The sequence below is a fragment of the Musa acuminata genome, chromosome BXJ2-2, assembly GCF_036884655.1.
Source record: "Musa acuminata AAA Group cultivar baxijiao chromosome BXJ2-2, Cavendish_Baxijiao_AAA, whole genome shotgun sequence".
Classification (NCBI taxonomy): Eukaryota; Viridiplantae; Streptophyta; class Magnoliopsida; order Zingiberales; family Musaceae; genus Musa; species Musa acuminata.
This window is the reverse complement of record NC_088339.1, coordinates 18640647-18656043: the sequence shown is the minus strand read 5'-3', so window position 1 is coordinate 18656043 and position 15397 is coordinate 18640647. Positions and strand designations below refer to the sequence as shown.

The 15397-nt window shown below is 39.7% G+C and overlaps 1 protein-coding gene across 3 annotated transcripts in view; it reads left to right on the top strand.

Annotated features, from left to right (window-relative positions):
• Positions 1 to 15397, top strand: part of LOC135605200 (signal peptide peptidase-like 2) — a 60625-nt gene that overhangs the window by 13133 nt on the left and 32095 nt on the right. The window contains exons 5-10 of one of the 3 annotated variants that reach the window (XM_065094998.1): positions 946 to 1070; positions 3553 to 3732; positions 3862 to 3896; positions 4015 to 4171; positions 5279 to 5332; positions 5407 to 5499. In XM_065094998.1, coding sequence (XP_064951070.1) covers positions 946 to 1070; positions 3553 to 3732; positions 3862 to 3896; positions 4015 to 4171; positions 5279 to 5332; positions 5407 to 5499 — 644 coding nt within the window. Of the gene's footprint in view, positions 1 to 945; positions 1071 to 3552; positions 3761 to 3847; positions 3897 to 4014; positions 4172 to 5278; positions 5333 to 5406; positions 5500 to 15397 lie in introns of all 3 variants that reach the window. The other 2 variants (XM_065094997.1, XM_065094999.1) reach the window with 2 other exon arrangements.

Genomic DNA, 15397 nt, shown 5'->3' with positions numbered 1-15397 from the left:
TATATATTATTTTAAAATGCTTGTAAACGTGGGAATTAAATCCTTATATACATACTGCTTTCCATAATAATTTAGCGATTAGTTGAAACAACTCAAACAAGTGTATGCCTGTAGATGTTCTCTGGATCCTCTTAAAGGATCATCTTTTCTTTTGATGAAGGTTATGAATAATTGATATTTTAGGTGGTTGGTCTGGTAATTATTATGATGCTGATACTGACCATAAGTTGAATTATAATCTAAAAGTTCTATTGATAGTTCCTTTTTTTTTTTAATTTTCTTTTCTTTGTGTAGTTTTACAGCATTATTTTATTTGATGATTAAATTCTTTATTTGATTTGGCTGCTTGTTTTTGCCATAATAATTTTTTTAAAATTTAAACTAAGTACATAAAGATAAAAGTTTATGTCATCTGTAGTATTATAGTGTGCATCTTAATTTCTTAAGGAATAATTATTGCTATACCTAGGTGAAAATGTCCTTCTACAAGAATCCACTATGGATGTGTACTTTATGTATCTATCTAGTATGTTTTGTTGAGTAATTCAACTTTTGCTTTGGCAATATTCTTCCATAATGAGATGGCTTCTCTTCCTTGCAAATCTTCTACAATCATCATATCTGGTAATCATATAGTTATATACAAAGACTTGTTTTCTCAAAGTAATTCAGCAGCAAATTTTCTCCATGTTATTAAAAAATTTCCACCTGCTATTATCAATCTGAGGTGGAGATGCAGTTACTGCCTAAAATGCGTGGTCGATACCTGATAGCATCTCTTGAATCTTAATACTTCTGACTGGTTTTTGATTTTTTTGTTTGGTTGGTGTTTGACTACTTTGAGCATAGACCATTATTTAAATTTAATTTAAACCTTGTGTACCATACATGTTTAATTTTGTTCTTCAGCATTCTCTTACCAAAGGCTATTTTTAAATATCACAGTGGACATCCTACTATACTCACCAACTCGGCCTATTCTGGATATCTCAGTGGTCTTTTTGGTATTAATGGCTGTTGGAACCATTGTCAGTGCCTCTTTTTGGGATGAATTCACAGCACATGAGCAGGTTGGTGAGCATTATAATCAATCCAGATGGAAGTTCTTTCTACTTGCAAATTTTTAATTTTCAAAATCCTAAACTTATTATTCTAGTGTCCTCTTGACTTGTAAGTAGAAATAATTGAGTAAGGACTATTCCTAGTTTTAACTTAACTCAATTATTTTCTGCTTTTGAAGGAGCATCAAATGGTGATCCTTTGTTTATTGTAATGAAGCTTCTGATAAACTATAAGTTTTCTGCTCTAAATTTTTTCAAAACATGAGAAAAAATTATAAGGTGTGGCTAAATCAAGATTTTTGTTCTCCAATTTATTTGTACTTATTTTTATCTGATATGATCTACAATTCTACATATTGTAGCTTGGTTTTCTATGTTCTAGTTTAGTTTGCTACTCTGACATATCTGGTCTTTAGTTACTCATGCTGACTTGTATGAACTTTTTGATTTACTTGACATTCTTTTGCAAATGATAATTTGTCACTTATCTAGCAGCTGGAGGTTATATATGTGTTCGCTCATATGTGCCTAAAAAATGTAAAGGTTGCATATGTATGTGTGCATTAACAAGCTTTGGAGGTTAAGTCAATTTTAAGTTCAACTATGAAAATGGCTCTCAATAAGACTGCACATATACCAAACAAGGATTTGTACTTTCCATGATTGAAATCTGTGAATATGGCCTAGATGAAAACATATTTTGTTGACATCGAAATGAAATTACCTGGAAAATTAAAGAAAGAGACAAGAATCTTGCCAGGACACTAAAATGCTCTCCAGGAGAACTATTGTTACTAATGCACATGTATGAAATACTTCATAAGGACCTGCATTGGCTTGTGTTTTTATCAGAGTATTTTTTATCGAACAACATTTTATGTTAACTAGGCGTAGCAGGTATGTAATAACAGAAGGTCTTCATGGAAGATTACTGATTGGTGCACTAGCAGGCACTACAAGCTCAAAGCAGACCACTATTTTAAAAAATTATGACTTGTATTATCAAAATGATTAAATTATGTTTTTTAACAAAGATCTTAAGACCATATGTTGATATAAACAGCACCACACATGATTCATGTAGAGTAGATGCCATGCAATGATACAAACATCAAAATGCCAAATCACGACATTATCAAGGATTTAAATACTGGTTCAATACCAACACGGATTTCATATCAGATGGGTATGGTACCAAGAAGGCGGAAGAAGAGGAGAAGAGGTGAGTGTACCTGGGAAGAATAAGGAACAGCGGCAGCGATGAGGCACCGACAGTAGTGTTGTACGCAAGAAGAGGGCTCGCATTCATGAGCCCTAATTTGTTTTTTTTTTTTTCTAATGCTGAGTTGGATGGGACCCACCACTTTTTCTTTTTTTAATATTTTTAACTGGGCTGCTTGAAACGGGGGTGGTCTATGTACTGGCCCATACCATACCATTTCGGGTGGTACAATAGTCCTTGTGTTGAACTACTTGTACCATTAGTGGTTCCTGGTCAGATCGAAAAATTCCAACTGGTTATCACTGGTCCAACCAGTGTTATAAACCATGAACATGATTGTTGATAAGATGTACAATGTAGAAACAAGATATCAAATATAATGTGTGATCAATATACTGAAACATTATCAAACAAGTAAGATATAGTATACTAGAGATTGTTATACATGGAGACAACGCAAAAGTTGAAAAATGAGAATCAATTCGTCGAACAACGATGATACTATTAGGTAGAATCTTTTGAGGATGGGAAAACAAATTAGTCACTGTTTTTTGAGGATGGGGTAATCTGTCTTCTTTTTTTTGCTTTATTGTTTTTATTCAAGTTAAAAACAAACTTTAAAATTCTTTCATATAAACTGCATTGCTAGCCTTGGAGTTAAACCTGATAGCTAAAGGGCTTCATTTTTCTTTAGCATTCTGTGACCAATATCTGTGGATCTTGTTACTAAAATGTGTAATGGACTTGAGTTGGCCACTATTGGCCTATAGCATAGAGGCCTTTACAGCAGCCAATGCCTTGCTACAACTGGCTTAATGCTGTCATATACATATATCTAGCTCCCCAAACGACTATGTAAGGCATTGTGGCTAGTGACTACTTTCTAGAACTCACTGGGAACTGCAGGTTTTACTATATATAGAAGGTTTGACTACATCTACAAAATACAATATTCAATCACAATTATGTGGGTAAAGTTGCAATATTAGAATGGTCTTGGCTTTGTTCTTTTGTTTTTAGCTAGTTCTTCTGCAGGGATGCATGAGCATGATGCCCAATATTAAGGGCTTTGAAATAATGCCTAGGCACTGAAATAGTTTGCTTACATTTAGGTCTATGTTTGTTAGCTTCACTTTTGCCTGTTGACAAGTAAGCAATGGATATATGCAGTCTGCTCAGTGCCAATTATATATGATTTCTTTTTTCATATTGTCAACATGTAGTGCTTGTAAGTGTACAGTTAATTAATAGCTCTACTTTAATGGACAGGATCAACCTAGTGCTGAAACAAATCAAGAAGATTCTGAGAAGAATACTTTAAAAATTAAAGCCGTGGGAGCTATAGCTTTTGTAATAGTAGCATCAGCTTTCTTGGTGGTGCTCTTTTTCTTTATGTCTTCTTCATTTGTCTTTGCACTGAACGTGATATTCTCTTTAGCGGGTTCACAGGTACTGAATACATTGAAGACCTGTCCCTGTAAGAAGTCCATAATTTTATCAATAACAAATATTCTATTTTGGATTTGTTAGCCATTTTGTTTGTCTTCTAATGTTTCTTTTGAAGTGTCTTTATATCAGGGAATGCATTTCTGCATAGTATCACTTATTTCAAGGTATGTTTGCATGAACCAGCACTTTAGTTAGTTGTGCACAATTTTTTTAACTTGTTTTCATGATGGTAACTTTTCCTTTTACTTTTTGTTAATTTTCCTATTCAATTCTATTATCCAGAGCTTCCAAACGCTGTAGACAAATGAAAATAAACATTCCCATTTTAGGGAAGGTTTCAGTTATTGCCATTGTGGTTCTACCTTTTTGCATTGCATTTTCCATTATTTGGGTTGGAAATCGACATTCACCACATGCATGGATTGGCCAAGATATCCTTGTAAGTTAGTTCAAACTGGTGTTTTACATGTTTCTGTTACTCTGTCATCATCTTGAATCTTTTATGCAGAATTATTCCATTGTTCACAGTTTGGTTGGTTAATATTCAGGACCAAGTACCACAAACTTGCAGTGATTGGCTTAAAGTTATTAGGTTTATTGATTCATAAAACTATAAATACTTAACCAGTTTATATAACATATTCTCATAACAACTTGACATTTTTACAAACATAAAGCAATGACATTCAATCCTAATGTCATGTTTAGGTGACCTCACCTATAATACTTGTGTATAGCTAACTAAACTATTAAAAGCACCAAGTAGCAAGTTTTGAAATCTTAGTCTGGTACCGATATGAGTCATCGACCAAAACCAGCAGGTTGTTGAATGCAATTGATAAGGTGTCAAATCACTCGACTTGATTCTTTCCAACGGTGTGATTGATGTTATTGTCTTCCCCTTTACCTTTGCATGCTAAAATTGTTCAAACGGTCAAATTGACCGTTTAAAATAGAACAATCTGAGCCCTTAATCGGTAACGGTCGGCCGGTATAGATCTTGTATCGCTCGATATGGGGTCATGTAATGGGTACTGCCCGGTAGAGGATGGTCTGTGTACCATTCTTCTATCGGACCGGTATGTACCACCCATACCGAGTGGTATAGCGAACCCTGATCTCAAATTGGTTCGGACCATAAAGCTCCTACTAGGCCCCCTTTTTTTTGTTTCTTCGCTTCACTAATAAATTGGAACATGTTTCTAAGACCAATTACAAATTATATATAAAAAACACATGCATAAAAACTTTTAGAAACACTGAAATTATCACATGATATATGACTTTTGACAGCATACCTACTACATTTAACGGTTCATATGTAATTATTTATCTGTGATTATGTACAGAAATAAAATTTCATTCTTCCAACATTTGGCCAAGAATATGCACCACATGTTTGAAATTGAACGTAAAAAAGGACCTTTTTTTTCTTCTCATAGAAGATTTTGCATACCTTTCATTCTATGTGCTTCAAGATGGGGCATGCCCATTTTTTCAGGATTAATTTTTTTCTTACTGGAACTGTTCTTTATAATTTATTCAGGGCATCACTTTAATGATAACGGTGTTGCAAGTGCTTGAGTTACCAAATATAAAGGTAATATGAACAACAAGATCTATATTGTGATGAGCTGACAAAATTTTATTTATCTAATATTTGCATATATTCAGGTGGCTTCAATTCTTCTTTGCTGCGCATTTTTCTACGACATATTCTGGGTTTTCCTCTCACCCCTTATATTTCATCAAAGCGTCATGATTGCTGTAAGTTCATATTTTTTTTTCCCTGGACCTTTTATTATAATTTTTTATGTATGAATGTACTTATATGTTATTTGATGTCATAGGTGGACACCTTGTAATTGCAAGGAATATATCAAAACTGTTTAAGATTCCAGCATTCAGTTTTTGAAATAAATGTCATTTAAATGCTTTTTCTTATCTTGTGACCATGCTTCACAAACAATCTTTCTGAACTCTTTATGTTTGAAGTATCTGAATGACTGAACCTTCTATGTTATTGGTTTCTTGCATGAACTAACTTAATGATTGTTTTAATGGTGATTTGTTTATTTTTAATCAAGAATCCATTTACACTTACAAGACCTCAATGATTGCTTGTCTACAAACTAACCTGACTTTCCACCTAGATATGGTTGGTATCAAAGTCTTTTGTTTTGCAAATATAATATTATATAATACTTAAAAAAAAAAGTACACATGCGACCCAAAAATGTGGAGTTTAACAGCATACTATGCTCTGATGGCTAAGAAACTGTCCAACAAGACTGACATTTTGCAACCAAAAGAAAATATTTCTGCTTGCATTAACAATGGACAATGGAGGAGCATAGGTCCTGTTCAAAATGTTCGCTAACTAACACTTGGGAGTCAGACTCAAACTATGATATACAGAATTCTTTCTTCGTGCACCATCTCGAGCCCTTCTAGAGTTGCAGCAGCTTCACGCTAAAGGCAACTTCTGTTTGTCAGTTATCTGCAACCAGAAAGCAAGCAATTAGGATCCTCATTGAGAATTGAGACCCAATTCTCCCATTTAGATTTGAGTCCTTGGATCCATTAGAATTCAGCTTATGCCACCTAGGTGTGGACCTCTCCCAAGAAATAGACAATCTGTATATCTCTTAATAGCCTTCAGAAGAAGACTCAATGTTCATCATCTGAATATAAGAGAGGGTTTAATGCAAAGCAAAATTAAGAGATGAGTAACCCCCATTACTATATACCATATATCAAGAAATCATGCATCAAAACCTTGTAGAAGTATTGAAGAGGAAACATGGATATGCCTTAACAATTGAAAGCTTGAAATATTTGTAAACACATAGACAAGTTAAAAAGTAAACGTATATATGTCAAACCTTCTTAGTGATATTATCAAAAGGATTACTATGATTCAATGGGAAGTGGTTTTAGGTCTTTAATGTGATTTAATTGTAGATCAAGTATATAATTCTTAATGATCTATTCATTATTTTACTACTATCATACATGATACTTATATATAATATGTCACTGGTGAAAGAAAGAGAGGAAGAGGAAAAAAAAAAGAGGTGGTGGTGGAGGAAGCGACATCAGAGGAGGGGGAGAAGAGGAGGGGGAAGCATACTTGAGGTCCACGACACATTGTCACGAATGGTCATTGCACACTCGCAATAACTTTGTCAATGAACAGTTCATTGCTTTTGTGTGTTTGTACAGATGCTTGGCAGCATATTTTGATTTGGTTTTGTATGTTTTTGCTTGAAAATTGTAAGTAAGAACAGATCACAGCGCTGTAGTGTGATCACTCACCACGCTGGGCAGAACTAACCGAAAATGTTTTCGTTTTTGTGTGCCACGGTTTATTTTTTGTAGATTGCGGTACGGTGCAAAACGTCAACCATCTCAGCAACCTGGAACCCCCTAGGTGGCACTTGGCTGGATAGGGGTTTGAGGTAGTATTGGGCATTGATTGTATTTCACAAGTTCACACATTAAGTTGACGAAAACTTGCTATCGCACCCGACACCCAGTGAGCAATCGTTTGCGGACTTGCAATTACTCGTTTTGCCTTCTAAAGTCTTTGTTTTCTCCTTCCTCTCTTTTTTCTCTTGCACACCGAGTGTTTGCTGAATTGCTTGTAAAGTTGTCCTCTTCGTAAAATGTCGGGACTTGTCTGTAGTCGCAAGAAGAAGTTGAATCTCAGATCGACAAGGTTGAGTCCCTGGTTGATTGATTGGTAGAAGACACCAAAGACTCCGTGCAACATCTGCATGAAATCGTGGCGGAACTCATGTCCAGGGTGACATTGCTTACAAGGGCTCTTAATGCGGGAGGGAGCAATATTCGCATTGCTCCACCACAAAACTTAAGGGCACCCGAGTCGCAATGCTACGGGGTGCTAGGGATGCAAAGGACCTCAAAAATTTTCTGTTTGAAATGGAATAGTACTTTTGAGCTACGATGCTCGATTATGAAGAAATAAAAGTTTTGATAGTAACCATGTATCTGAATGAGGATACAAAACTTTGGTGGTGAACTCGTTGGGAAAAGATCCAATAAGATTAGTGTCGAGTGGACACATGAGAGGACTTGAAACGGGAGTTGAGAACTCAGTTCCTATCCGAGAACATAGAGTTCGTTGCAAGAAGGAAGTTGAGATAACTCCGCCAAAGTACTTTCATTCGGGACTACATAAAGCAATTTTCTGTATTGATGCTGGACATATATGACATATTCGAGAAGGATAAGTTGTTTAGCTTCCTCGATGTCCTGAAGTCGTGGGCACAACAAGAACTACATCGAAGGAATGTCGTTGATGTAATCGAGGTAATCGCAGCCGCGGAAAGGCTCATTGACTTTGTTTCCTTAGAGGACTCGGGGAAGAAAAAATAATCTTTGGGAAATCGCCTACCCACATATTCTCGAGGGAAGGTGTTTAAGGGTGAGGAAAAGAAAATGAGTTCCCATAAAGGGCCCAGCTCAAAAGGCAAAGCCCTAAAATCTGGCGGATGTTTTTTGTGCTGAGGACCACACATGGTGTGGGAGTGCCCACAAAAGCAAGAACTCAATGTCTTAACAGCATCAATCCACCCCCCCAGATTGGATAAGGGCAAGGTCGTTGCCCTTAGTTCGAGTAATTCGAAATCTAGCAATGATGATGAAGAGTTGCAAGGACCCCGGATGGGAGTAATACGTTTGTTGAATGTGTTGCGGGGTTAAGTGAGGGAGAACATAAAGACAGCTACAGAAAACAGGGAGTAATGAGTTGATGTACGTGGACATCAAGCTAAACGGCGAAACAACCCATGCGATGGTGGACATGGGCGCTACCCACAATTTCATTACTGACCAAGAAACAACGCGACTTAAATTGAACTTGGAGAAGAACCCAAGTTGGATAAAGGCAGTGAACTCAAAGGCTAAGCGGATCTTGGGGCTGGCAAAGGCGGTATCTATTAAGATCGGGACGTGGAGCAGAAGCACAAATATGGTGGCAGTGCCATTAGATGGCTTACAAGTGATTCTCGGAATGGAGTTTATACACGCGGCGAAGTTGGTGCCAATTCCGTTCCTAAACTCCCTATGCCTAATGGGAGGTGATGACCCTTGCGTGGTTCTATTTTCTCGAGGAGGAACCAAGGACCTACAATAAATATCGATATTACAATTGAAGAAGGGGATACGAAAAGGTGAATTAACTTTCGTGGTCACTATAAGCTAGAGCCACTTGACGTGGAGGCCATTCATGAACCTGCTATTGGTGGAAAACGTTTTGAAGGAGTTCATAGATGTCATGCCACTTGAGTTGCTGAAAACTTTGCCGCCACGCATAGGCGTGGATCATCATATCAAGCTGAAGCCAGGAGTGAAGCCTCCAGCGAGACTACCATACTGCATGGCTCCTCCAGAGTTGGCAGAGCTCAGAAGCAGTTAGATGAACTGCTAAGCGGTGGTCTCATCTATAGTTCTAAAACACCATTCGAAGCTCTAGTCCTCTTCCAAAAAAAACAAGATGGGAGTCTCTGGTTATGCGTTGACTATCGGGCCCTAAACAAGGTGACGGTGAAGAACAAGTATCCCATCCCGTTCATCGCGGACTTGTTCGATAAACTGGACAAAGTAAAGTATTTCTCTAAACTCAACCTTCGGTCGGGTTACTGGTAGGTGCGCATTACTGAAGGCGACAAAGCGAAGACTACCTGTGTGCCTAGATATGGAACATTCAAGTTCTTGGTGATCCCTTTCGGCTTAACCAACTCTCCGGCCATATTCTGCACTCTCATGAACCAATTATTCAAGGAGTCCCTGAATAAGTTGGTGGTTGTTTACTTGGATGATATCGTTATTTACTGCAAAACGCTCGAGGAGAATGTCGAGCACATTTGAACAATTTTCAAGGTTCTCAAGGAGAACACTTTGTGCATAAAAAGGGAGCAGTGCTACTTTGCTAAAATGAAGATTTTGTTCTTGGGATACTGAATTGGTGATGGTTCCATTCAGATAGATAAATCAAAAGTGCAAGTTGTGGTGGCATGACGAACACCGAAGAAGATATCGGAGCTGAGATCCTTCTTTGGATTCGTCAAGTATTATCGGCGCTTCCTAGCTAGGTACTCGAAACACACAGCTTAACTAACAGAGTTGCTGAAGGAGTAGCCTTGGCGATGGTCAGACAAATACGAAGCAACATTTCAAGACCTAAAGGCTGTTGTGTTGGAAGAACTGATACTTAAATTGTCGGATTATGGGAAGCCCTTTGAAACCATACGAATGCTTCAAACTTCGTTAATGGGGGAGAACTCATGCAGGAGGGTCACCTGGTGGCCTACGAGAGCCGTAAGCTCAATGAGACCGAGTGATGGCACCCGGTGTAGGAGAAGGAGATGACAGTGGTGGTCCACTGTCTTGGATCACAATTTATGCTAAGGACGGACAACATCATATTGAGTTACTTCCAAACTCAAAAGAAACTCTCTCTAAAGCAAGCACAGTGGTAGGACTTCCTGGCTAAGTTTAATATGGTAATAGAGTACAAGCCCGGAAGAGCAAATGTCGTGGCCGATACATCCAGCCGGAAAGTAGAGCTAGTGAATGCCATGTAGCTGGAAGGCGGAGGCCAAGCAAGTTAGTTGTACTCCAACTTCCTTTACAAGATTAAGGATGGATTGTGTAATGATCCCTAGACAGTAACCCTGATTCAACTAATTAAATAGGGCAAGACATGATGATTTTGGGTCCAGGAGGGACTTGTCTACGCCAAAGGAAATAGAGTTTATGTTCCTCGAGTGGACAATTTGAGGCGTGAACTCTTGAGAGAGTGTCATGATTCCCTTTGGGTTGGACATTCGGGTATTCACCGAACGTTGACTCTCGTGGAGAGAGCCTTATATTAGCCGAAGATGGGGATTGATGTGGAGGAATATGTTCGAACGTGTCTTATTTACCAACAACATAAGGTAGAGTAATGAAATCCGATTGGGCTTTTGGAGCTGTTGCTCGTACCAGAAAGGCCGTGGGAGAACATTTCCTTAGACTTCATATCAAGCTTACCGGTAGTAGGGGGACTCGGATCGATACACGTGGTGGTCGATTAGTTTTCAAAGCATGCAACATTCATTGCTGCACCTCTAAACTGTTCAGCAGAGGAGGTAGCCAAGTTGATGATGAAGAATGTGGTGAAGTATTAGGGAGTCTCGCATGATATCATCAGTGATCGAGATGCACGGTTCTTGGGATGATTCTGGATCGAGCTATTCAAATTGCTAGGGTCTAAGTTATACTTCTCCATAAGTCTCCACCTCCAGACGGATGGCCAAACTGAAAGAATAAATTCGCTCCTTGAGCAATATCTTCGGCATTACGTGAGTGCCAACCAACGAGATTGGGTGAAGCTGTTCGACATTGTTCAATTTTCTTACAACTTGCAGTGGAGCTCTTCATCGAACAAGAGCTCCTTCAAGATCATTACATGATTGCAGTCGTCGACTCCTCACACCTTGGTGATCGGTTATACTAGGAGTAGTCTATTAGCATATTACTGTGCAAAGGAATGACACAAGAGATTGGAGAAGGCGGCTAAAAAGATGAAGAAGTGGATCGACTTAGGAAGGTGACCATAAGACTTTAAAGTTGGTGACTTGGTGTTGGTGAAGCTCTAATCAGCATCACTCCAGTTCTTTAGGCATAAAGTGCACAAGGGATTGGTGCGCAATTACAAAGGACCCTTCCCAATAATCAACAGGGTAGATAATGTCTCATATAAGTTATAGCTGTTGGCATGACTTAAATTCATAATGTTTTCTATGCAAGCAACTTGAAGCTTACCATTCAGACTCGCAAGATGCTTCCCGAAGTATTTCAACTCGGCTACCGCACACCAGAGCCTCTTACGAGAAGCGAATTAAAACCATTTTAGTGGATTGCAAGACAAAGCTACCCTACGGAGCAAAGCAAATCAAATACCTGGTGAAGTGACGAAAGCTTTCTCAAACAGAAGCCAATTGGGAGCCTGAAGATGCCCTCTAACACAAAGTAGTCATCAAATCCTACTAGCAATCGTCGACAATTTAAGTGGGGGAGAATGTCACTAACGGCCGTTGCACACTCACAACATCTTTGTCAACGAACCGTCCGTCGCTTTTGTGTGCTTGTACCAAGGATTGTAATTTTGTACTGTACCGAAGTTTCACGCATAGCTCGGTACGGCATGGTACGAGCGTACCGAGTGGTACAGTAGGGTGTATCGCTTGGGTATATATATATATATATATATATATATATATATAAAAGGGGGCGACATCACTGAGGTGACGTCGCCGCCTTGTTTCTTTTGCCTACGTAGGGAGAAGAAACGTCACTTCGACGATGCTCCGTTTCTTGTCCCTGTGATGTCGCCGAGGCTTCTTCTCTTTGTGCGGATGAGGAGAAGTCGCTGACGACGCCGAGGCCTTGTCGCCTTAGATGAGGAGGCAACATCTCATCTACGGCGTCTGGTGAGGGAGGCCGGCAACGGATCGGGATTGTCGAGGGAGAGCGGCGTCAGATCTCTAGGTTCTCCCTTTTCTTCTCCCTCGACTAATACCATCCGGTAGCGAGCGGTGATGGTCGAAATCGACCGTCACCGATGGATTTAGGGTGGTAACTGGGTAGAAACAACCCCAATCGGCGGTACCGCCCGGTACAGGCAATATTATTCAAAATTAAAGCACCTTGGAACCCCCTAGGTGGCACTTGGCTGGATAGGGGTTGGGTATTGATTGAATTTCACAAGTTTGCATGTTAAGTTGATGGGAATTGGCCATCGCGCTCGACACTCGGTGTGTAGTCGTTTGCGGACTTGTGACTATTCGTTTTGCCTTCTAAAGTCCTTATGTTCTTCCTCTCTTTTCTCTCTTGTACACGAGTGTTTACTGAATTTCTTGTAAAGCTGTCATCTTCGTGAGACATCGGGACTTGTCTGTCGCTCGTTTTCGATCTAATTAATTTGCTTTTTTACAGGCCCTATGGGACCTGAGCAAGGTTGCAACTAGGCTGACCCTTTGCGGATGGATAACGCAAGGGCGTCTTATGACTTAAGCAACTCCAGCTAAGTCTATGACTTTAGTGCAAGGGTACCTCATGACTTAGGCAATTCCAGTTAAGTCCCTGATAACATGATGGGCGGTGGGGAGGTAGTGGCTGTGAATGATAGCAGCAACTTGTGGGACTCCGCATGGATAGAGAAGATGACAAAAGTGGCAACTCATGGGGCGCTACAGACTTAGTTGGTTTTGCCTAAGTCGTGTGGCACCCTTGTGTATCCATCCGTAAAGAGTTAGCCTCCCCGAAACCTCTTATGATCCTTTAAGGACCTACAAAAAAGAAGAGGGGTTAGAGAAAGAGTTTAACTCGAGATCCACAAGCAGCCATTTCAACAAACATTTGGTAGTGGCTGTGAATGATAGCAGCAACTTGTGGGACTCCGCATGGATAGAGAAGATGACAAAAGTGGCAACTCATGGGGCGCTACAGACTTAGTTGGTTTTGCCTAAGTCGTGTGGCACCCTTGTGTATCCATCCGTAAAGAGTTAGCCTCCCCGAAACCTCTTATGATCCTTTAAGGACCTACAAAAAAGAAGAGGGGTTAGAGAAAGAGTTTAACTCGAGATCCACAAGCAGCCATTTCAACAAACATTTGATAGACAATGTAAATTACAAACATAGACTTCGCAAGCTCTGAATGGTCATGCGGCAAAGGTTCCAAGGTGGTCCACCGTGGTCAAAAGTTCCCACAAGTGCCCACATGACACCACAGTGGAACAAGGTAGCGAACTAGCCCTAGACACTACCCTAAAGATGCATCCAACTATGTGCCACCCAGGTAGCTCTTGGGTGTTGTGCTAGCTGACATTCCACACCACTTTATGAAGCTAGAAAACCCTTAAATGGTTGCTTGGGTGGTTTGTTTCAAGGCAGTTTTGCCTTTGTGCGACGACTGCACATAACCTACATTTATAAGCCTAAAATGGCTACAAAAGCCTACTGCAAGCCTTCTATATACTGTGCAAAGCATAAACAAAACCGAAAGACATAGACATACACGAGTATTACATCGAACATCCTATTTACAGCTTCTTTCGTGACATTCTCTCTCGCTTGTTCCTCTAATGTTCTCGTTGAAGCCTTTGCGGACGTTGGATCTCCTCACCTTTATCGAATCTTTAATCTTTTGCTCCAGCTACAACGTGCCTCTTGGCTCCCAATTGCTCTCTACTATTGTTGTTGAGTAGTTGAACTTTGATCCACCATGCTGCATCAACTCGCCAACGACTCTGACTCTGGTGTGGGGTCAGCTGTGTTATGCTATCCTTGTTTGGTCTTGCGGAGCCTTTAGATGAAAGAAAATACCTTCCTTGTTGTGCGCTAGTCTCTTAAACGTCTTGCGTCGCTTGAACTGGTTGGATGCCTGTTGGAGTTTTAGCGAGTACCGCCTTGCAGACTTTGAAGTTTTTGAGGTCTTTCCTCTGTAAAATTTACCTATTGATTCTTCATCTACTTAGTTGTCGCCTCTAAATAGGTTCGTATCACTTTCACTTTCGATTGGCATTCTATTAAGAAATGAAGCAGAGAGTCTACTTTTAGTAGCACCGATCACCATTGGTGAGGTTTTGACAACTGTTGTCTTTCACTAAGTTTCTTCAAAGGATCTTTGAGCATATGCAAAGCTTCTTTGTTGGATAAATAAGAGAACTGAGATATTCGGTTTCACTCATTCTCTTAAGGGTTGAGAAGGCAAAGGTTACTTGACTTCGCTTGCCTCCTCGAGGGTTGTACTCAAGGTTTGCAATACCGAATGATACCGTCTATACCGGGTGGTATGTATCGGTCCGTCAGCAAACTGGTACACGGACCGCCTGCTATCGAGCGGTAACGTCGATTGAGGTCGTTATCATCGATGGTGACCGAGGGAGAAGAAAGAGGGAGTCGAATGTGATTGAGGGAGAAGAAAGAGGGAGAAGGTGAAAGAAGAGGCAAAAGGGGAAGAAAGAAATAAGAAAAAAAAAAAAAGAGAATCTGAGATTGGCGTCGCTCTCCTCGTTTACGGCAACTTCTAATCCGCACTCGGGGAGAAGAGTATCGGCGTCGCGGGGCAAAGAGAGGCCACACCTCAACGAATTTTTTTTTTCTGTGACGTAAATTTTTTTTTTCCTGTGATGTCGCAAAAATTTTTTTTTTCTGCGACGTCGCAAAATTTTCTTTTTCTACGACGTCGCAAAAATTTGTTGCCCTGCGTGGGGAGAAGAGGTATACCGAGACGTTTACCTCTTATATATATATATATATATATATATACCGAGCGGTATACAAAAATATATCGCTCGGTATACAGTAACCATACCGTATTGAGCATTTCTCGAAATTTTAGTGCGGTATGAAATTTTAATCCTTGGTTATACTCTATGCATTAAGTTGGTTACTAGCCTTCGCTTGCTCTTTGCTCATACTTTTGAAGCACCCGAAGTGTTTGTACTCTTTGCTTTGAGTTAGCTTCTGCAATGCGTCTTTTTATTACCATCGAACTTCTGGAATGCAAGAAGTTTTGCTCGAAAAAGAGCAAATTTTCCCACGACTTAGAGCAGGTCTCTAATAGTTTTGATCAACTTTGGGATTGTACCGT